The 21359-nt window shown below is 43.2% G+C and overlaps 2 protein-coding genes across 3 annotated transcripts in view; one reads left to right on the top strand and one right to left on the bottom strand.

Annotated features, from left to right (window-relative positions):
- The window catches only part of SAMHD1 (SAM and HD domain containing deoxynucleoside triphosphate triphosphohydrolase 1), a 47347-nt gene extending 35340 nt beyond the window's left edge, over positions 1 to 12007 (top strand). The window contains exons 13-16 of one of the 2 annotated variants that reach the window (XM_011366586.2): positions 2036 to 2128; positions 6592 to 6696; positions 7245 to 7382; positions 9826 to 12007. In XM_011366586.2, the coding sequence (XP_011364888.1) occupies positions 2036 to 2128; positions 6592 to 6696; positions 7245 to 7382; positions 9826 to 9960 (471 nt within the window). In that variant the 3' untranslated portion in view covers positions 9961 to 12007. Of the gene's footprint in view, positions 1 to 2035; positions 2129 to 6591; positions 6697 to 7244; positions 7383 to 9807 lie in introns of both variants that reach the window. The other variant, XM_011366587.2, reaches the window with a different exon arrangement.
- On the bottom strand, positions 12007 to 20606 carry TLDC2 (TBC/LysM-associated domain containing 2). The gene is made up of 7 exons (XM_011366584.2): positions 20506 to 20606; positions 19072 to 19215; positions 18234 to 18386; positions 17932 to 18027; positions 14230 to 14303; positions 13002 to 13164; positions 12007 to 12074 (listed from the first exon to the last, which is right to left on the bottom strand). The coding sequence occupies exons 1-6, from the start codon at positions 20536 to 20538 to the stop codon at positions 13029 to 13031; spliced, it is 636 nt and encodes a 211-aa protein (XP_011364886.1). The 5' UTR covers positions 20539 to 20606; the 3' UTR covers positions 12007 to 12074; positions 13002 to 13028.
- Between the last annotated feature and the right edge of the window lie 753 nt (positions 20607 to 21359).

The following is a 21359-nucleotide window of genomic DNA, read 5'->3' as shown; positions in this document are numbered from 1 at the left end:
TTCTATAGGAAAATGTTCTTGTTCTTGGGAGATATATGCTGAAGTATTTAAGAGTGAAAGTTCTTGATGTCTGTAATTTTGAGAGGTTTCCTTAAAAATTTGTGTATGCATACACTGAGAGAGAGTGTACATATGTGGAAAACATACTAACAGTTGATGAATTTAGGTGAAGGGTATTTTATTTTTAAATTTGTTTAAATAAAACACAGGAGGAAAAGGGAAGAAGGAAAAAAGTACCTTATACTATCATCATAGAATGGAACTTAAAAAACTTTTTATTAAGGAAATTTATATCACTTAGCTTCAATAGTTATCAACACATAGCATTTTGCTTCATCCTTTACTTCCTTCAGACACTGGACCATTTTGAAATAGATCACAGACATAATTTTGTAATTCCTTAAGTATCATTCTCTTTAAAAATAAAACAAAACATAACAATAAATTAATACATTATGTATCCGTAACCCAGCCTCAAATCATCAACTCCAGGGCGGTCTTGTTTCATCTCTGTCCTTTCCCACTCACTAGATTACTTTGAAGCTAATCCAGGACATTGACTGGAAAGTTTTTACAAAGGGTTTTTTTTCACTTAAGTCTTTTAAAAAAGATTTTCACATGGTTATAACCATAGCGTGCCTACATTTGTAAACTGCTTAAAATCACTCTAGAAGTACAGCAATGTGTGAGTCTTTCTAAGTCATGGTTTTTTTATTTTAATGTAACTGAAATTTCATCAAATTGGCAGATAACATTTTTCTGGAGATTTTATACTCTACCGATCCCAAATTGGATGAAGCACGGGAGATTTTAAAAAAAATTGAACACCGTAATCTGTACAAGTACGTGGGTGAGACTCAGCCAGTTGGAGAAACAAAGATTAATAAGGTAAGTTGAGTCGTCAAGCACCTTCTCATTAGTGAAAAGTCCTCTGTCCTCGTGAGGAAAACCATTAACCTGTCACAATACCAGGATTCTGTTCTAAGCCCTTTACATTCATTCTCATTTAATCTCATTTACATAAATACAGTGTTCTTAGGTCTGTCCTATAGATGAAGAAACTGAAGCTTGGGAAGAGATTAAATAACTTGCCTGTAGATGCATAGGTAGTGAGCCAGGATTCAAAGTCAAGTCTGATTTACTCCACACCTTTACTTTCTCATCCTGGAAGTGATAGGGACCCTCAAAATAAGGTTTCTGCATGAGCTTCATTGAGACTCTGAGGACCTGCTACTACTTAACTTCTTTCACAGTTTATCAGGTTCTCCCAAATGGTGCATGCCTATCTTTTTTAGTTCATTTATCTTTCCTCTCATGCTTGTTGAAGATTTTACTCTTTACCAGAAAGCCAGTGACATGAGCCATACTGATAACCACCTTACCTTATAATACTTCCTTGGGTTACACTTTACTTCCTCTTGTTTTACTAATAGGTTAATGCCGCATTTTTTTTAAAATGCGAGAATCCTGTTATGAAAGTTGCTCTATTGTGATTTGATTAAAGGATAGCATAGGCACATTTCTCATGTTTCTCACATGATCCAAACCTTAAACATGAAAGATCCTTCCATATATAGCACCATTTCGTAATGTAATATACTGTTTTCTATTAGTTTAGTTAGGGATAAGAAAGCTGTGAATGAAGGAAGGAAAGTATAGAGCTGTGCTGTCCAATACCATAGCCACTGGTCACTTGGGGCTATTGAGCAGTTGAAATATGACCAGTCCAAGTCAAGATGTGCCATAAGGGTAAAATACAAACCGGATTTTGAAAACTTAGTACCGAAAACAAAAAAAGTAAAATATTCCATTAATGTTTTAATATTGCTTATACATTTGAATGATAAAAATTGGATAAATTGGAATAAATAAATACTTTAAAATTTTTTAAAGAATGGCATAAGCTCTATATTTGTTAAGGATATATCTCTATTCATTTTTCTTAAAATGCCATTTTCAGAGAGGGAACCTCTTCATGGCACAAGCACATAATGGTGAAGAACTGGGGTTCTAACATGAGTTTTATCTTTTCCAGGAAGACTATGAATGGATTCCAAAAGACATTGCTGAAGCCAAACCTGGAGTACTCCTAGAAACTGAGCTGAAGGCTGAAGATTTCATAGTGGATGTAAGTAGTTTGCCTGATAATATACTAAATATAAAAGTGTACATTCATTATAGAAAATTTGGAAAATAACAGAAAAATTAAAGGAAGAAGATCACTTGTGAATTCACAGAGAGAACCAACATGAACTAGTTTTTAAATTTTCTTTGACGTGTTGTCAATGTTTTTAATGGAATTATGGTCAGGTGATTAGTAGAACATTGTGTATATTGAATTTTTAATGTTTTTTTTTATCACAAAGGTAATACATGCCAATTATTTTTAAAAATTGCCTACATACAAAGGAAAAAGTTAAGACTTTTTGACTCCTATTTTCATAGAGGCTGTAGTGTCTTCTTGTATCCTAATGAGAATGCCAAATGGCTTTCTCATATTTTCTTTTGTTTCTTATAGGAAATACTTTTCAGAGTTCTATTCTGAGATTTCAGGACTGTACTCCCTATGTATTTTTTCATAGGCCTCTCATTTGTTATTTTCTTGACACATCTATGAGTGATGGGTGATCTCTCCATAACCATTCTTTGTCAAGCGATACAATGAGCGAATTGCCATTGAACCTAACCACTGTCTACTCACTTGGCTATGTGCTACAGTGTCTCAGATCTGCAGATCAGGCTGCAGTTTTCTATTTCATTAGATGAGGTTCCATCAGAATAAAGGGATCTCATATCCTGACTTCCTGAGACTCTGAAAGACTTCTCTCCCCGGAATGTTTTCTCTGGTGCTCAGGTGTCTACCCTTGCCCTCAGTGCTATATCAAGCTCAACACAGCGCAGCTCCTAGTCAATCTCCAACCTCCCATCAGGTTTTTCTCTCAAATCTCCTACTGGATGTCGGATCACAGGTACCTAAAGAGGCCACGTATAGGAAAAGATGACATGTACGTGACAAGTAGACATGAAAAGAAGTTTAACCTTCTTTTTAACCTAAAGACAAATTGATACAGTAATGAAAGATTTTTTTTTTTGACTATCAGACTTGTAAGAACAAAAAGTTGTATGAGATTGTGCGATAATAAGGATATGTGAAAATGGGAGGGTAAATTGATACCAGAGACCAAACTAGGGTCAATTTTAACTGACCTAGAAATTTTTGTGAAATTAGAAAAAATATATATATATCCCTGAATAGGAAATACAATGCAATAATGTAAACATTAAATTTGTTTTTAACATGGAAAGATATTTGTAATAAGTTAAAAAGCAGTGTATACTGAATGATTTTATTTTTGTTTCTTTAAATATATATATACATGTATGTATACAGTGAGCACATTGAAAAAAATTCTGGATATATTAATGGTAAAATAGTAACATTGTTTCTGCCTGAGTGGTGAAATTATAGCTTTTTTTTTTTTTACAGTGAGTATGATACATGAGTTTTATAATCAGAAAAAAAATCTTTCCATTTTAGGAGAGGTAAAGCCCTTCTGTATTCTGAGAAAACAAGTAAAATGACTAATTAGGTGGTTTATTATGTATTAGCATCTCAGTTTTAGTTTGATAGTATAATATATTTATGTGATACATTTTACCATACTCGGCTTTTTTTAGGACTGCGGTAGTAACTTTTATGATTATTTAATGGGCTATAAAACTTAATTTTACTACTTAGAATTAAAGATTCATAGTTGTTGGTCTGTAGCTACTTTTTATTTAGTCTTGAATTCTTGGAATCTCCACCTATTATAACATTACCCTTCTGGAAAAATAACCATTTTTATCAACTCTGTTTTAGGGAAGAATTTCCAATTGTGCATTATAGAGACAATAGGGATTGCTTTTTATTCCTATTCTAAAGTCAAGGAAATAAATACTGAAGAGCTAGTGGCACTTCTGGAAATTGCTGAAAATTTTTATAGTGTTTTATGTGTAAAAATGTCAGGGCTGCATTGGGTCCCTCCCCACATGAAGTGACACCTGGAAGAAAAGCCTGTGATAGCACCGGCCCTGGGATCATGGGGAAGACTGAGCAATTGCTCCCTCCCAGATGAAGGGATGCAGCACACTCACTTCTGTATCACAGCTGAATCTCAAATGTCCACCTTTCTCTCACAGGCTACTTATGATACAGCCACCAAACCTCATATACTGGTTTTCTTCAGTCACCACTCACAGGCTAAGCTTTTACCATATGTTCTTTTGTGGACCATCATTGCCACATTACTCTTCCCCCGCCCCCAGTTATTTCATTGCCAGCCTCTCCCCTTCTCTCAAACCTATCCACGGAGCCCTTTGGAATTTCTGCTCCCCTGTAGAGGAGCATTAACGAACTCCTCTGTAGCCTCAGCCTCTTGACTAATGACCTCTTTGCCTTTGTTGCAGCGTTGCTGTCCCCTGAGAACCTGGTTCCCCTGCAGCTTATTCAGGAAAAGCACATTCCTCAGGGTCAGGAGACCTTCCTGTTCATCAGTTCCCTTATTCCCTAGTGCCACTCCAAGACCCTACGCAAGATCTCTATTCCTCTGAGACTAACATCCTCAAAGCATCTACTGCCCTCTTGTTGAAGATTTTGGCATGGTGTAGAGTCTTCCTGTCTACCTCACTTCCTGCTTTTATCCTTAGTGACTTCATAGTCCACATGGCCTGCCCGCTCTGGTCTCTTCATCCCCATCCTTAGTGACTTTATCCACTCTACTTCAGCCAGCACTCTCAGCAGATCATACTCCGAACCTTATCAGCATTTGAAAATATCCTCCCTCTTAAAATCACTAATTCCGCATCCTATATCTGTCTGCAAACTCCTTTCTTTCTTATTTGCTTGTTCTTAGCTCATTAGGACCCCAGTTTATATTGTTTACTCACTTTCCTCCAGCTTGTCAATGACCTTCTATCTGTATTTCTCTCTAAATCTAACTTAGATTCTGTGATCCATTAATTCAGTCATTTTCTGCAGTTACCTTCAACATCCTTGCCTCTCTTTGCATCTACCTAGCATAAAACTGAATGACAATTCATGGTCACCAATCTTAGCTGGGCCCCCTTAATTTTCTGGCAGGCTAAGTATAATTCTCCAGTCTCCATAATGACTATTTCAAACCACCGTCTTCACTCCTCTTAGAACTCCAACACTGTTCCCTAACCCCAACTGTATTCACCCTCAGTGACTAACCCCACTTTGGCTCTTATTTCAGAAATAAAATATAGGCCATTAGGTAGGAACTTCCTCAACCTACACCACCAAATAAGTAAGCCCACCTCCATCTGCAGCTGGGTTCAGCCTTCCCTCTCTACAGTGGGACAATGTCTCTCTTCTTATCTTCCACTTATGTTCTAGACCAAGGCTGCCCGACAGACCTTTCTGATGATGGAAGTGTTCTAGATCTATACTGTCCACTTTGGCAGCCGTTAGCCACACGTGGCTATTGAGCATTTGAAATGCAGCTACTGCAACTGAAGAACTAAGTTTTTTATTGTCTTTAATGTTAATGACTTGAAATTTAAAAAGTCATCTGTGGCTAGGGGCTCCCACATTGGGCACTTCTGTGGAAGCTGATGGTATCGAGTCTCTCCTCTCTTTGACTTTCCCATCAGCTGTTCAACAGACTTTCATTTTAAGAAAATAACGAGCACCACGCTCTTTACCCTCTCCTCTTTAGTTGTCTCTCCTTACCTTTTCTAGGTACCATATTTCTCTCTCTTGCATCTTGTTAACAGCCGAAATTCTACAAGTTGTCTTCTCTTTTTAATTTCTTATTGACTTCCGAACCTGTTTTCTGTTGCCGTCACTATACTAAAATCGCTCTCACTGAGACTTCGGTGTGACCAAACCCAGCAGACAGTTTCAGTGCTGTTTGCCTCAGAGCTACTTCTTCTGCCTGGAATTCTTTTCTTTCCTACCTAGGCCTGGTTAATTCCTGCTTACTTAGTAAAGTCCTTTTCCCAGGAAAACCATTTCCAGCCATTCCCCGGAAGCCCCAAACTACTTGGTTTCCCAGTTACAAACTTTCATAGCACCATTTGTTTTCCCTTGATAGCTCTTATAATAAATGTGGTTAGATAATTACTTTTTTTTTTTTTTTTTGAGAATTTTTTATAAGAGTTGATTTGGGCCCAAACTGACAACATATACCAGGAAGCAAGATCTCAAATCTTTGTGATAATTACTTTTGTAATTATTTGTTCAACCTCAGTTCAGGCCACATGGTCTGTGGGGGCTGGAAGTGTATCAAGATTTCTTGTTATATCTCAAGTGCCTACCACAGGTATCTATCACATAGTAGGTATTGACTTTATATCCTACTTCTATTGAAAGCACATATACCGCAGCCCACTCCACCCCAGATTTCAGAGCCTTTTGGGTCATGTACCATTTTTATTCCACTATGAGCCACCTAACCAGTGCTCTTACTTCAGAACCTCTAGAGAGCTCTGTTCCATTTGCTGCGGTGCCCCTTCAACCCTGCATTCAGTTCTCATTGTTATTAAATATGTAAGTAGTTTCATTTATTTATTGCCTTTATTAAGGTTATCAACGTGAATTATGGATTGGAAGACAAGAATCCTATTGATCACATGTACTTCTATTGTAAGAGTGACCCTGAGCAAGCAATCCAGATTAATAAAAATCAGGTAACTACTTAGGCAAAAAAAAATATATGTACTGTTGTGGCATTTGGCAGATCTTTATAGTAAATTTGCATTTTACATGCAGTCTAGGTCCTAAAGTCAATGTTAAAAAAAATAGAAGCATATCTTTAAAATTAAAATGTACCTGACTTTATGTAAACTAGATCATCTAGTTTTTCCTGTTTGCCAAACATAGATAAAAGCATTTTTGGTCTAGAGGATAGGTGAAAAATCCTCTGGGAAGGAAGTGTTGTATGGTTGAAGTCATGTAAGTTAAATGTGCTTATTCACCTATCTTTTGTATGAGAGTCTGCAGGCTATGTATAGTTATATAATACACACTTTTGTCTCTTATTAATCGGCAGGAGATTGTGGGACGTTTTGCAATATGACAACTAACACGAATCCTTTTCTTTCTATTACAATTGGGATAAAATAGCAAACTAATGTGATGCTTTTAGTACAGCATCAAGAATGGAGGTTAGGAACAGCTGATCTCTCCTCCGTGTGGGAATTCAAGGGGACAATGGAATCTTTTCTTCTTCCAAAAGGTTTCCAAGCTTTTGCCAGAGAAATTTTCAGAGCAGCTGATTCGCGTGTATTGTAAGAAGACGGATGAAAAGAGTTTGTTTGCTGCACGCCAGCATTTCGTTTATTGGTGCTCACTCAACAACTTCACCAAGCCTCAGGTAGGTGGCTTAGTATTCACATACGTGGCATAATTTTTTAGACTTAAGTAAAAACCAAGAGATCCTTACTTCCCTCTCAAAGTTTTTCACTTAAATTATAGTCATTTAGCTATGGTTTTGAAAAAAAAAAAGTTCTTCCACTTTAAGCTTTCCTTTTAAAATGTCCGAATCTGTCAACTGGTGATTTCTTCCTCTACCAGTTGTGAGTGAGGATTCAATTTATCGTTAGTGTCCTAATGATAAAAGTTTAAAATGGTGAGCCTGCGACTAGTACTTTATAATGTTCTCACCAGTTGTTTCATCCAGTCCTTTCAGTGACCCTGGGAGTGAATCATAATGTCCATAGCTTTCAGAAAGGGTTACCAACACTGAGTAATTAACTTGCCTAAGTCCACATACCACTGATAATAAGTTTCCTAAGTTCTTATTTCAAATTCAGCATTCCCAAACCTGTAAACTATTTAAGTTCTCTAGCATAAGAGAACAGTGAGGGAGAGGAGCCAGGCTGTACGTAGTTGTCAATCCTATAATGTTGCTCAAAGGATTGCTTATGCTTATTGACCTACAGGTAGGAGGTGCCTAGCACAGAGAAAGTGACCAATCGATCTTTATTGATTGACTAAATGAATATAGTTGGCAGACAGGTGGGAAACAGCATTCTGCTTCCTAGGCTAGGCCTCCCTCTCACAACACCGTAGCTGCCTTTTCCCCCTGCATGCATCAGATACTGAAGGAAATAAAAATGAAAGGTCAGGCAGACATGCACGAGTAGCTCAGGACGACAATCCCAGACGATGGATCCAGACGAGTTCTGTCAGGATTCAGAACTGGGAGAGCAGACAGAAAAACCTTCTGAAGGAAGGAGGGTTCTACCTGTTCCAGAAGGTCGATTGTGTTTGGGAGAGTAGCAAAGAGAAACGTAGACACATATGGCCATGGGAGCAACAGAAAGGCGTGAAACTGGAATAAGACAAGTGTGTCTGGGCGGGGACTATGAGGAGACCTGCTGACTGCCGTAGAAAATTTTAATTGTTGAGTGATGAGAGGTTAAATGGCAAAAATAGACTGGATTATGGAGGACCTTGGATAATCAGGTGTGTTTAGGGGAGGGGTCTGGGGCATATGCATAGTCCTGTAGGCCAAGAGCACTGGGAGTCACTGAGTGTTTTAAGCAGGAAAGTGACATATTTAGGTTTGCATTTATAAAATTCACTAGAATTAAAATTAGAATCGGTAGAAATAAGGATGTTTGGTAGAATTAGAGATGGATTTGAAGATGAATAATGTTAACTTTGAGATAGACAGATCTTCCAAATATGAGTATCATGGCAATTGAATGGCTGCTTTTAGTAACTCTATCAAGTCCAATCCAGTGTAGTTCAACAGAAGAAATTTAATATGGGGAATGACATACAAAATTTTTGGCAGAGCTAAATGAGCAGAGGACAGTGAGACAACAGCAGGAAGCTGCTCCCACCTCTAGGGTAAGAGATGGGAGTCCAAGTGCTAGGGTCACCTGCAGGAGCTAGAACCACAGAAGAGTCATGGCCACTACTGCCTGTGCCAGAGGGAATGGGGGAGAAATACTCAAGCCCCTCTCCTCCCTGCACTTTTCCAGTCTTCCATCGGTACATCCCAGTGGCCAAACCTAATTAGACGCCAATAGGTTGGGAGCTGGGAAATGAAATTTACAACAGCAGCTCCTGTTATACAGAGTAGAGCAGAGGAAGGGTAAAGAGTGGATCTGAGAGCAAATAGGCCAATGAAGAGCATAGTATTCTACCACAGACATCATATTCCTAGTGCAATAAAGGCTCTTAAAGATCCTATGCCCTCGTATAACCTGAGAATCTAGCCACAAATTCAAGAATGTTTAGGATAGAGTCAGGTGTTAAAGGGTCTCGATTCTTATATTCTTTGCTTTCAAGTCATAGTATCACTTCACTTTGAGGCCATCCCTTCATTTTGCATGGAGTCTATGCCAATGGACCAAAGCTGTAGCTTTAGTTAAGTTCTACGGGTATGTACTGTCCGTCCCCATTTTTTGCGCTCTTGTAGACCAGGGCCATATGTTGCAGAGGGGCTAGGCAAGGGAGGAGGAGGGGTCCAGCAAAGTCCTTCTTTCTCCTGGACAAACAGGACAGAGTTTGTCTTCTGCGAAGGTGTGTGAAGGGAGAGGGTCGGAGAAACAGGCAGTGTGCGGCTTCTGACCATCTTTGAAGAGAACAGGTCTGGTGGCTTTTGCTCTGAAGGCTCTTACCCACTTAGGACTGTGCTGTTTCTGATTTGACCCAAGCACAGGGCATATGTATAAATTTGAGGTTTCCTTAGAGTAAGTATGTCTAGAGGCAAGCAGTCTGTCAGACAAGGTTATGTATACCTGAGACTTTCGCTGAATCTTTAAAACTGGCTTTTCTCTTCTTAGTTATTTTCTCATTGACAGGATGGCGATGTTATAGCCCCACTTATAACACCTCTAAAATTGGAATGGAATTACCCGAATTTAGCCCAGAGTCCAGCTGTCATCCAAGAAGGATCCAAAGCCCGACATTGGCTTTTTCAGCATGACTCAATGTGAATGCCTGCAATCATTTGTTTACAACCTTCCCTCTCTCCAACACAATCAGTTAATTGAGGGAATTTGATCATCTAGTTCTACAAATTCAGTGACGACTAGCACTTTTTATTTTATGTTTTGAATTACACATATGCTGAAGCTAAGCAATTTTTATTCAAAGAAAGAAAAAGGTGTTAGGGAGATCTTACTATATACATGCTATGAAAAGCATTACTCTACCTATTTTTAATATTAAAGCCTTTCTCTTTTAGTAGTCTATTTTCGTAGAATAATAGTTCTTTTATGTACTCTGAATTTTTATAACATGATTGTTTTTTAAAAAGAAAACTTGAAATGAGACAAGGGTGCCCATTGGAATTTGAAGTTGGGATTGTCATGTACAGCCATGGTTAAAAATAAAATGAAATGCTAGTTGCCTGGGGGGGTGCCCATCACCCCGAATTTGAGGACGGCTCTCCTTAAGTGATCTAAACATTAGTGAAAGACACCATGTCTCACCCTTCTAGCCAAGTTAGGGTAAACAAAAGGAGATGAGAACCAGGAGTGGTCTCCCACTCTGGTGAGAGGCCTGATTAATTTATTCAAAAGTTCTGAGGGCTGTGGCCTCCTCTGAAGTGGGACATAAAACTACCTTTGAGGAGACCTTTATCCCCAGTGGCAGAGGTACCCCCCCAAAGCAGGCCGTCCTCTGGGTCAGTTGTGGCCCTGTACAGTTCCTTTTTCCCCTGAATACTCACTGCCCAAGTCCCGCGGGCTTTACCGCTGCCCAGCCTGGGGAAGGAGGCTCCCCTCTGACCTGCTCCCTGCATCTCGCTTGTGAGCTGAGCAGAGGCCAGCACAGGAACCATCCTCAGGGCTACTCAGCTGGGATTTGGTTTGTGGTGGTTCAGTGCATTTTACGGTTTCAGGGCAAAAACTGAGCTGCCGGTGCTGAGCTGAGTGATTACCCAATGAATTCCAGGTTCCCCTTTGTGAATGGACGTTCTTTACCTCTAGCAGTGGAGTGGGCACCACTGTGGTTGAGTAATGCTCCTGTGCCAAGGGCGCCACGCCCCCTGCTTCCCCGCTCCCCCAACGCCAAGTACCATAGAAATCCACCAAGAACACAGGCTGGAGTTAGAGCCAAAGCCAGTGGTGGATAGAGGGTGCTGAGGATGCAAGGCAGCGAGGAATGGTAGTCACGAGCCCCTAGCCTCTTATGCTTTGATGTTCTCCGTGGGAGCTGAGTGTGGGGAGCCAGCCCTGGTTCTGGGCAGGTGTGAGTGGTGGAAAGGAGGAACTCACACCGCAGGCCAGCAGATTATCCAGACTCAGGAGTGCTGCCACCTCCCACTGTGTAACCAGGTTCTGCTCTGTCGACACTAGGGTGGAAAGTATTTGGAAGGTCTGCCATTCTGCACTGTCACCACCCCCTTCCTCCATCCCTCAGTAGATAATCAAGAGTTGACCCTAATTCATAGGAGAACAGTTAAAACCCTTCTCACTCCCACCATGATGCTGCATAGATGGGGACGTGTTCACACTTAGGCTCCAACAAGCACAGGTGAAGGCAGCTATGGTACTGAGTCATACTGTTTTGGCCAAGGTGCCTCTAAAACATTCAGTGAAGAGAAGTCTAGGCCTCAGACTTCATGTACTCAGACCCAAGGTCAAAATGTGAAGTATTTCCACTAAGATTGTTTTATTTCTGCAATTTCTACCTTTAAATCATTGTAATTTACTTTGGAATTTTGTAGTCCTGATATTGTATCATTGTGCTATCTGAGAAACAGCTTGAATCCATTTTGTTTGCGTCTTTTATTACATATAAGGCAACTGCACTTTATGTTCTTTACAACTGTTTTAATTATGAGAACCATGCACCATTTACAAGGTTAGATTTATCTTAAGAATCACTTTCACTGTATAAAAATGGAGACGTTAACAGCTTAGCCTCTGAAAGTACTGAATGTTATCACCTTGAGAATGTAAATAGAACTGCAAGTTTAAATGACTGGTTACTTCATTTGGGTGAGGGAAACAGCTGCAATAAAGCTTCATGAATGTATCTTCATCTTAAAACCAAAGGTGTCTTCCTTCATGACTCTCTCACCCTTGCGTGCCCAGTTTTGACCCTGTTTGCAAAGGAAATAGGTCTAAGAATCTACCCAGATGGTTCTTAGTACCTCAACTCGCTATTGGGTCTGTGAGAGAACGGGTGGTCTTTTACATGGCCTTCGTTATTTCAATAATGGAGAGTAATAGCACAATAAAGAATCTTTTCCTTCTGGCAGAGGGTAGACACTAGCATGGGGAGGGATGTGGATTTTTCTTAAATCTCTGAGCTCTCGTGCCAGAGGACACATCCTCCCTCTCTTTTAACCTCCCTAAGGTTCCCATCTACAGAGTTTCAGCTTCTTTATCAAATATGTGTATTGTTCATTTGCTGCTTTCATATCTTCCTCATGAAATTAGAGATTGCAAGCACCCGGCACACTGGTAGCAGTCAAAAAGCTCTCAGTGTTCTAGAAAAAGTATGATACTGCTACAGTCTTAATTATTTTCATTGGTTGAGCCCAGGCGTCTGTGGTTTAACAATATCCTTTAACTTGGAAGTTAAAATAATTTCTGAAACATAGAGTAGAATCCTATTTTTATAAAATATACATATATGTCTCCATGGAAAATTGTCTGGAAGAATGTACATGAAAATGTTAGTGTTTTGGGGAGTGGTTGAATTTTAGGCAATTTTAATTTTTTGATGTCTTCTGTTTTTTCCTACAAGAAACACATTTTAGTTGTATAATTTCTAGAAAAATAACATTCATGAGGGACTTTGTACTACTCAGGTGAGGTGTAAACATCTCACTCTTTCAGTCACCTCTGCAGGTGTAAACATCTTTCACTTCAGTCACCACCCCCAAGTCTGTCGTGGGACCCCAGGTCACCAGGAGGCCGGCTCACAGCCACAGTCAGCACCAGGGCACTTCAGCCCTGTATTTCAGACAGAATGGGCTGCCCTGTATATGGGAGGCCCAGACGGCATCCATGAGCCCTGTTACCTCAGGAAGCTGCCCGCCACAGGGGCATCAGCTCAGCACCCAGGCCTCTAGCTGCTTGATGCAAAACTGCTCCTGCCGGGCCAGCACCTCATTGTTGAAGGTCGCGCAGGGGTGGCTTCCCCCATGATACAAGTCTCCATCCAACCACAGCCCAAACTGGCCACTAAAAAGAAGAGGAAGGGCTTGGCATGGCTCATTCCTGGGTGTCGAGACCTTTCAGATCCACACTATCAGCCTTTGGCCGCACCACGACCGCAGCCCAGTTTTGCCCACCTTTCAGCTTCCCCTAAACCAATTTGTCCTGAATTGTTAGAGACTCTACACATTGTTCCCCACAAGATCTAGAGTACTGTTGTTGTTTTTCTTTTATAGATTTAATGTATACAGTGGTGCAGCCCTCACCACAATCCAGTTTTAGAACATCTGGAACCTTTCTAAGATGGCAATGTTTAACCAAAGGAGTGAATCTCACAGGCATGGGCCCTGAGCTCAAAACATTTCAGAGAGCACCCATTCCCTTTCTCTCATCTGACAGCACACCTAGGCTGGAGCTGGGAAGTGAGTTACTGCAAGTCAGCAATGGCTGGTGTGTTCTGTGCCAAGCTGCCTCTCAATGGAGGCTTTTCGGGCAGCTGGGAGAGCAGAGATCCTGCCTGCTACTAATCAAACAATACTGGCATCTTTGCCCTCAGGATAAGATTGATTCTGCTGAATTTGCAGGTCACACCAGATGCGAGACTAATCTTTTCTTCCCAACCCATTCCACCTCCTACTACTCAACACACACACATACTCTCAGGCCTAGTTCCTGGACAGATGTCTGCCTTTCTCCAATGAGGTACATTCCCTGGGATAATAGGGCTGACAGGTAAATTGGAGGCTGGCTGACAGGCAAAATGGAGGCTAGCCCATTTGCTCGACTCTAGCCTTAACGACCATGAGGAATGCTGCTCCCCAAATTACATGAATTCAGACTAAGCTGTCGCCAACTGTAGACACTTGGGAGAGTGAGTCCATGCCATCCTTTCTTGTCAGTGTTGACTTAGAGCAAGGTCGAGGGGTTGGCTGGGGGACTGGGCAGTGCCCTGGGGCTCTTAAAGGGAGAGGCCTGAAAGTTAACCACCAGCCTACCCATTTTATCTGGGGCAGCCTGGCCCAGCATTTCCGGAAGGGAGACAGGACCAGAACACAGACCACCCCAAGACTCTGGGAGAGCTGAGACACGCACCTGCCACTGCCCATCATCAGTGAATCCAAGTCTCCTTTCACAAAGAAAGAGTTGTGTCCTGTCCACTTAAAGACCTGAGATAAGATGACAGGAAAAGGCTCTGGTTACTGGGCAAGCCCTTACGGTTTGACTCTACACCACTGGGAGGCAGTGTTGTGGAGGGAATGGAACATCCCCGGCCCCAACTAAGCCACAGGAAGTGTTCTGGGCTCCTGGCTCTTGAGATTTCTTTCCTGTCTCTCTGGAGTTCATCTCCTCTTTGTCTCCAGTCTGAATTCCCACAGCTCCAAAGCCCCGCTATTCTAGGAATGGACCAGAACCCTCTGAGGCTTCCTTCTTCCAAAGCTGGAGAGAGGAGGGGAAAATCCAGGTCAGGAGATAGGTCTTGATTCTGCCATTCACTAAATGTCTCCTCAGTCTCACACTGGAGCTGACACCAAGCCTGCCCATCCCCCAGTGCTGCCTCACACTGGGTGCCTCAGCAAGTCTTGCAGGCCCCGCCCCAGAGAGACCCCCTGACTACCATTTCTTTCCCATCCATCTCTACTCACTCTCGCCCACCCCATGCATGCCACGGTCACTCTTTGCTGGAGCACAGCTTCCACTGCCTCCCGCCCACAGCCCAGCTCCACACTGCATTCTGAGTGGTCTATTCAGAATCAGACCGGATATTATCATTCCTCTGCCTAAAGCCCTGGGAATAAAATTCAACTCCTTACTATAGCCAAAAGCGCAGCCTGCTCTGACCCCTGATTTTTCTCCCCCTTATTGACTGCACTTCAGCTACACTGGCCTTTCTGTCTCTAGGACACCCAAAGCTATTTCTTCTTTAACCTTCACGCTTGCTGATCCCTCTGCCCAGAATGTTCTTCCTGCATTTGGTTTACAATCACTATCTAAATTAGCCCTTCCTCCCAGGCCTTGTTTTTTTTGTTTGTTTGTTTGGTTTTTTGTTTTGTTTTGTTTTGTTTTTCCTTAGCATTTAGCTCTCTGAGATGACCCTGTTCATATGTCATTGTACCATTTCTGCAACCTAACATGTAAACTCCGTGAGGGCTTTCTTGATTCCTGGCAATATTCCCAAGATACAGTAGAGATGTTAGTTGAATGAATAAATTATTCAAGAGTCAATTTAGCTAATAAAAAGATTTTTAAACAACCACAAAAGCATAGTATATTATTTCCTATACTTAGTTGGAGAAGAACACTGTGAACAACCAAAAGGTTTTTAGAGAAAAAAAAAAAAAATGGACTAATAAAAGATAAGCCCTGGCTCAGAAGAGATAACATTAACAAGTGACCATGAGAAGACAGAACCATTCAAGTCCCCTCTACTTTCATCAAGGAATATGACCTTCAAACTTGAAGGAGTAAGATAAATATTGCTACAGAAAAAAAAAAAAATATCGAGACCATGCTCATGGTGCTTCTTGGAACAGTGATCAAGGAACTACTGGGGATTCATGAAGAACATGAGAGACGCCAGAAGACCAACAGGCAAAAACTGACCAATTTTTGAAAAGGTGAGATTCCTTAACAAAAGGCTGGTAAAGACAGGGCAGGCCTCTGAAAAAATCATTCATTTCATTCAACAATTTTTTTTTAGCACTTAGCACCAGGCACTGTTTTTAGGTACCAGGTAGAATGATGAACATAACAAATGCAAATTTGTGTCTCATGGGACTCCCATTCGAGTAGGGGGAGGCAGATAAATAAGTAAAATAAATAGCAAGTTAGCTGGTGACGAATGCGAAGGAGAAAAGAAGTAGAGGAAGGCAGTAGGGTTCCCAGGGGATGGAGCATTATAAATTTAAATCAGATAGTCAGGGAGGGTCTCACCAAGATGGTGATGTTTGAGCAGAGAACCAAAGGAGGGGAGAACAGCCACGCGGAGCCCCAGGGGAGGGCATGCTAGGTAGAACATCACGGGCAAACGCGCTGAGTTAGGAGCGGGCCTGCATGTTCGAGGACCAGCTCAGAGGTCAGTGTGACTAAAGCAGAGTGAAGGAAAGGAAAAGTAGCAAGAAATAACAGAGAGAGGCCAGAAGACACAGAGATGTGTAGGTTACTGTGAAGACTTTGGCTTTTCTCTGAATAAGAAAGGAAACCACTGGCAGCTTGGAACCAGAGTGACATGCTCTGACCTACCTATTAAAAGGATCACTCCAGCTACTGTGATAACTGAAGCCGGAAGCATTAGGAGGCTAGAGCAAGAATGAAGGCGAGGAATGATGGTGGCTTGGACCAGGGTGACAGCAAAGGACATAGTGAAAAGTGGTAGATTCCGGATATAGATAGAGAAGACAGGGCTGTCAGGATTTGTTGACAGCTCAGATGTAGCTTGTGAAAGAGATGTTAAGGACTCAAAATTTTTGGTCTCAGCAGCAGGAAAGATGGGGAGCCCATTGACTTTATTAGGGAAGGTAGCAGGACGGGCGATTTTGTGGGGGAAAGTCAGGAGCTCGGCTTTGGGCATATGAGACTTGAAATGCCACGTTTGAGATGAAGTGGAGACACTGGGTAGTGGTTGGATGTATGTGAGTTTAGCATCCAGGAGAAGAAAGAGCCCATTATCACATGGATGGCACAGAAAGCTGTGAGAATACATGAGACCTGGAAGGAAAAGAGGGTAGTCAGAGAAGAGGCAAGAAGCCAAAACTGAGCTCTCGGACCCTGTGACCTTAAAAGGTTGGGGGGGATGAGGAGGAACCAGCAAAAAATTCTGCCAAGGAGTTGTCGGTGCAATAAGAGGAGGATCTGGAACTTTAGAATTCTAGTATGTGAACCCTGGAAGGCAAGCGGGGATGACCAGTATACAGCATGCTTTCAATGAACAACTAACCCCGTTCCTCTTTCCTGTTACGATGACCAAGCTGGCCAATAGAGGCAATGGTGTGTTTTGCCTTTAGCAAGGCAGTCCATAGCTCCTTGTGATCCTGTCGTGCAACCAGATGTTTGTGTTGCTGGATGTATCTGTAGGTGACTTGGTCTGTGCATGGAGAGAGGCCTCTAATCGCAAACCAAAGCACCCACAACTAGTTCCCCATCTGTTGTGTATTTCCACTCCCTTCAACTTCCTTTTTCCTCTCTCCAGCTTGGCAAAACCCCAGTCATAGATGACCCCTCCCCTCCACTCTGTCTGTGCCTGAATCTGAAGAGCTGAATGTTGCTGGAGGAAAGCACATGCCGAAGTAATGGGCTTGCTTTAAACTCATAGTCTCTAACCTGCAGTCCTGTTTCTCTGGTTTTCCTTTGTAGGCTTCCCTTTCCACTTCCATGATGACTATTTGAAACCCCTCTTCCCTCAACCTTCACACCTCTCCTCCATCCTCACCCACAGCTGATGACCTTACTTCATAAGAAAACTGACACCATTGGATGTATTTGTCTTCATCTTCCTACCCTAACACCCACTGATGTATCTGCACTTGGGCCAGTCTTGTCTTTCCACCCGTATCTGGTGAGCAACAAAACTCTCAGAGCCCGTCAGTGGTGGCCAGGGACCTACGGAGCATTTTTTTGAATGAGGATGGGCTGGTCAAGGATGCTCTGCCTGTCACTGCCCTCCTGTATTCCCTCTGTGAAAAGATGGAAGGATACCAGGCACCCTAGCACAGGGGACGGAGCTGGGGGCCACTGAGACCCCACGATCTTTGTCCTGTCATAGACCCCACTCCCCGCTTAGAGGGTTGGGAACATCACCTTCAGCCGTGGAGAGAAGGAGAAGAGGAATGTCTCGCCAGTACCATAGAAACCTTTACTGAGTCGAAGAGCCGCAGAGGAGAAGGCCCCAAATATCTGGAAAGAAGGAGAGCAGTTTGCAGCTGGAAGAGGGTTTAAGATCCCCTGGCAACCCTACTTTTCAGGTTTGGTAATGTAGATTCATTCTAGAGAGACACCTGGGGAGCCTGGGGTAGAGCTTAAGGATGGAGAGACCCCATGGGTCCATGAATATGTATCCTTTTCCTTAACACTCCCTAGGTTGGGGCCCCGGCCCAGCTCACCTGCCCATCCTGGTCCCTCAGCACCAGCAGCACCGGTCCACTGCGGCCTTCCATCTGTCTGTACAGGTTCCGCAGACTAAAGCCGTCTCTCGACGTGCTGAAGGCCAGGCGCCAGGGATGTCCGGTGACTCTCGAGGGGAGGTGGAGGCTAAGCTGGGGACAGGACTAGAGGTGAGTGAGGAATCCTTGTTCCCCCAGCCTCCTTGGGGTCCCAGGAGGATTGAGGTTAAACAGCTACCACTCGCATAGGCATGCTGCTTTATAGGTTATAGAGTAGGTTCCTATTTCCAGGGGACTTTCGCGCCTATTAGCAGTAGCCCTCAGAGAAAGGGATTATTAATCCTGTTTTATAGATGAAGAAACCGAGGCTCAGGGAAGTGAAGCAACTTGCCAAAAGCCCCCATGAGGAGCAAGTGGCATAGTCAGGATTTGAGCCAGGTCTCCCTGAGGACTCTCTTCCCTTGGTCGCCCTGGCCCTTAGTGGCCAGAGAATGGATGAGATGTTGACTCCATCCTCCTAATCCTCCCCGCTCATCCTCTTACCCCCACCCCAGCTTTGGCTTCAGTTCCCAAGGGTTGGCTTTACTTAAAACTAAGCTTACTTTATTGTATTCTTAACCTCCTGGCCCAGTGAAGAGAGTGGCGCTAGTAATACTGGATCAATTTATAAGAAAGGAAAGGAAATCCCAGAGGAGAAATAATTAGCTCAAGGTGGCACAGTGAGCTGGAGACAGAGCAGGAGTGACCCCAGGTGTCCTTGGACCTGGCTGGGGTGGGGCAGGAGGGTAGGACCTTCAGGCTCAGATCTGAAATCCTTGTGCTGTGGGCCATGCCGAACCTGCCTAATCTCCGAGGCTCCCAGAACCTGGCCAGCTTCTGCCAGCTGGGGCTCCACGGGGTCTTCGGGAGGTGGGGCTGGGGCTGCCTCCTCTTCCTCGTCCTCACTCTCCTTCCCAGACACAGTGTCCTCCGCCTGGCTGGGCTGTAAAAGCACAAAGAGGCCTGGCGAGTTGAGAGACAGGAGACAGCAGCTTCCACATCTCCCAGGCCTGAGAGCCTCAGCCACCCCTTCCCAGGCCCCTGCAACCACCAGCCCAGCCAGAGGAGGCTGAGAAGAGTCCACTTCAGACAAGACGGCCCTGCCTCCAGCCGGCTTCCTCCTTGGTCCTTGCCAGCTGAAGGTTGAAGGCACACACGCCCATCAGATGTGGCTTTGCGCCCTGTGGTTTGTCTACCTGATTGCTCTGGATCTAGAGTGGGTGCCAGCGATCAGTTCTCAGCTTGAGGGTAAGAGAGAAGGGCAGGTGACAGCCCAACCCTGGACACTGGAACCGTGTGCATTCATACATGAAATAATGGTAATGTAACAACAATAATAATGAGTGGCTGACACTGATCAGCACACAATTGACCAGGCTTGTGTGAAGTGCTCGCCATGCATGATCTCTCTGAATTTCTTCAAGAATCCTGAGAATGTGCTTATTATTCCCATTTTACAAAGGAAGAGATTGAGGCCCCGAGGCCTCCCTGTCAACCAGTGAAACGATCACGTAGTTGTAGGTGAAGCATGTGTATGTTTGTGTAAAATGTGTGCTCGTCCGTGTGAATATGTGTGTTGGCTAAAAATAGAGTTGTTTAGGCAAATCAGTGTGAGAAGGCGTTGAGTGTAGCTTTGTGTGTTTACCTGTCAATGTGTTCATGAGTGTGAGCTGGGATTGTGTAAATATATGTGTGTCATTGGGCGTGTATGTCAGTATATTCATTCATTCATTCATTCATTCATTCATTCATGTGTTCATTCAAATGAACTTCCACTTTGTATCACTGGGTGTGTGGGGAGGGGAGGGTTTTGTGTGTGGGTGTGTGCAAACACGTGTGCCTGCACACAATGACTTCAGGGCTTTTCACAGAAGGGAGAGATCTCCTCAAGGATGAGAGATGAACAAGACACTGCTCTTTTGTTCCCCAGGTTCAGGCCCGAGGAGGGAGTCCTAGCTGTGTGGGGCTTCTGGACAGAGCTCCATCTCGCACCCACTCCAGGGAGGAAGGGAGCAGTCTGTGCTCCTTGAGAGTCTCAGGCCCACAGCACTGGGAGCTAAGGTCCTGGGCTCCTGAGTCCTTGCTCTGAACCCCAGGCCAGCTGGGGTGGGTACTAGGAGGAGGAACACATTTCCTGCCTGCATCCATTCCTAGGCCAGACCTCGCCCTGCCAGAGAGCTCACCTCCCCCTACCTTTCCTGACCTAAGCCCCAGCCCCAGCTGGACTCCTTACCAGTCGAGTGTAACGCCAGCGAATACCTTTCATTCTCTTGTCCGAGCCCAGCCGTGGGCAGTGAGCAAGGCTTCAGTTCTGCCAGGGGAGAAAACACCACTGGTTTGCAGATGAGAGGTAGAGGCTTGGGGCACACCTAGCCAGCTGCCCTTTGCTCCCTCTCACCTGTTACTCACAGCTCAAGTTGTCCCTGGGCGGATCTGTGAGGTCAGCTACACTCGGCATTCAAGGCCTCATTTGCAGTTAGTAATGAACACACGTTAGCCATACGCAGTAAATTCTAGGTGTGATTCCCTTCCACCCCTTGCCCTTCTAGCAGTCTGATCTGGGGAGTGTGCCCCTTTGGGCAGGTGGGGGTCTAGGGTTTCTGGTTCCCTGTGTGGCCTTGGATAAATCCCTTGCACCCTTGGGCCTCAGTTTCCTCACATGTAACATGTTGGATCGGGTCATTTCAGAGGCCTGCACAATACTGACAGCCTGCATTTCAATTCCCTCTCAAAGTCAACGAGTGCCTTATAAAAGAAGTTTGAAAGGGGCCGAGCCTAGACCAAAAAAAGAGATCTTTAAAAAACTAAACAAAACGAAAAAAACTCTTCATTTTTCTAATTAAAAAAGTAATACACGTTTATTGTAGAAAATTTGAGGAATCTAGAAAAGAAGAATAAAGAAAAATACAGAAATATTTGTAGTTCCATTTCTCAGAGATTAACTATCAACTCCTAAGGGTAATTTTTTCAGGCTTTTATATTTATTTCATACGCATGTATATATACATATTTATAAATAGATCATATCATGTATAGTTTTATAAAATGCCTTTTCCACTTAACAAATGAGAGTTTTCCAATGATATT

Source organism: Pteropus vampyrus, unplaced genomic scaffold (assembly GCF_000151845.1).
Source record: "Pteropus vampyrus isolate Shadow unplaced genomic scaffold, Pvam_2.0 Scaffold125, whole genome shotgun sequence".
NCBI classification, from domain to species: Eukaryota; Metazoa; Chordata; class Mammalia; order Chiroptera; family Pteropodidae; genus Pteropus; species Pteropus vampyrus.
This window is presented reverse-complemented; position numbering and strand designations above follow the sequence as displayed.

Excerpts from the sequence above, each read along its gene's own strand:
- TLDC2 (XM_011366584.2), bottom strand. The coding sequence starts at position 20,538 with ATGAAAGGTATTCGCTGGCGTTACACTCGACTG. Across the intron at positions 18,028-18,233 it reads TGAGGGACCAGGATGGGCAG|ATATTTGGGGCCTTCTCCTC; the intron begins GTGAGCTGGGCC and ends CCTTCTTTCCAG. Across the intron at positions 13,165-14,229 it reads CTGATGATGGGCAGTGGCAG|TGGCCAGTTTGGGCTGTGGT; the intron begins GTGCGTGTCTCA and ends TCTTCTTTTTAG.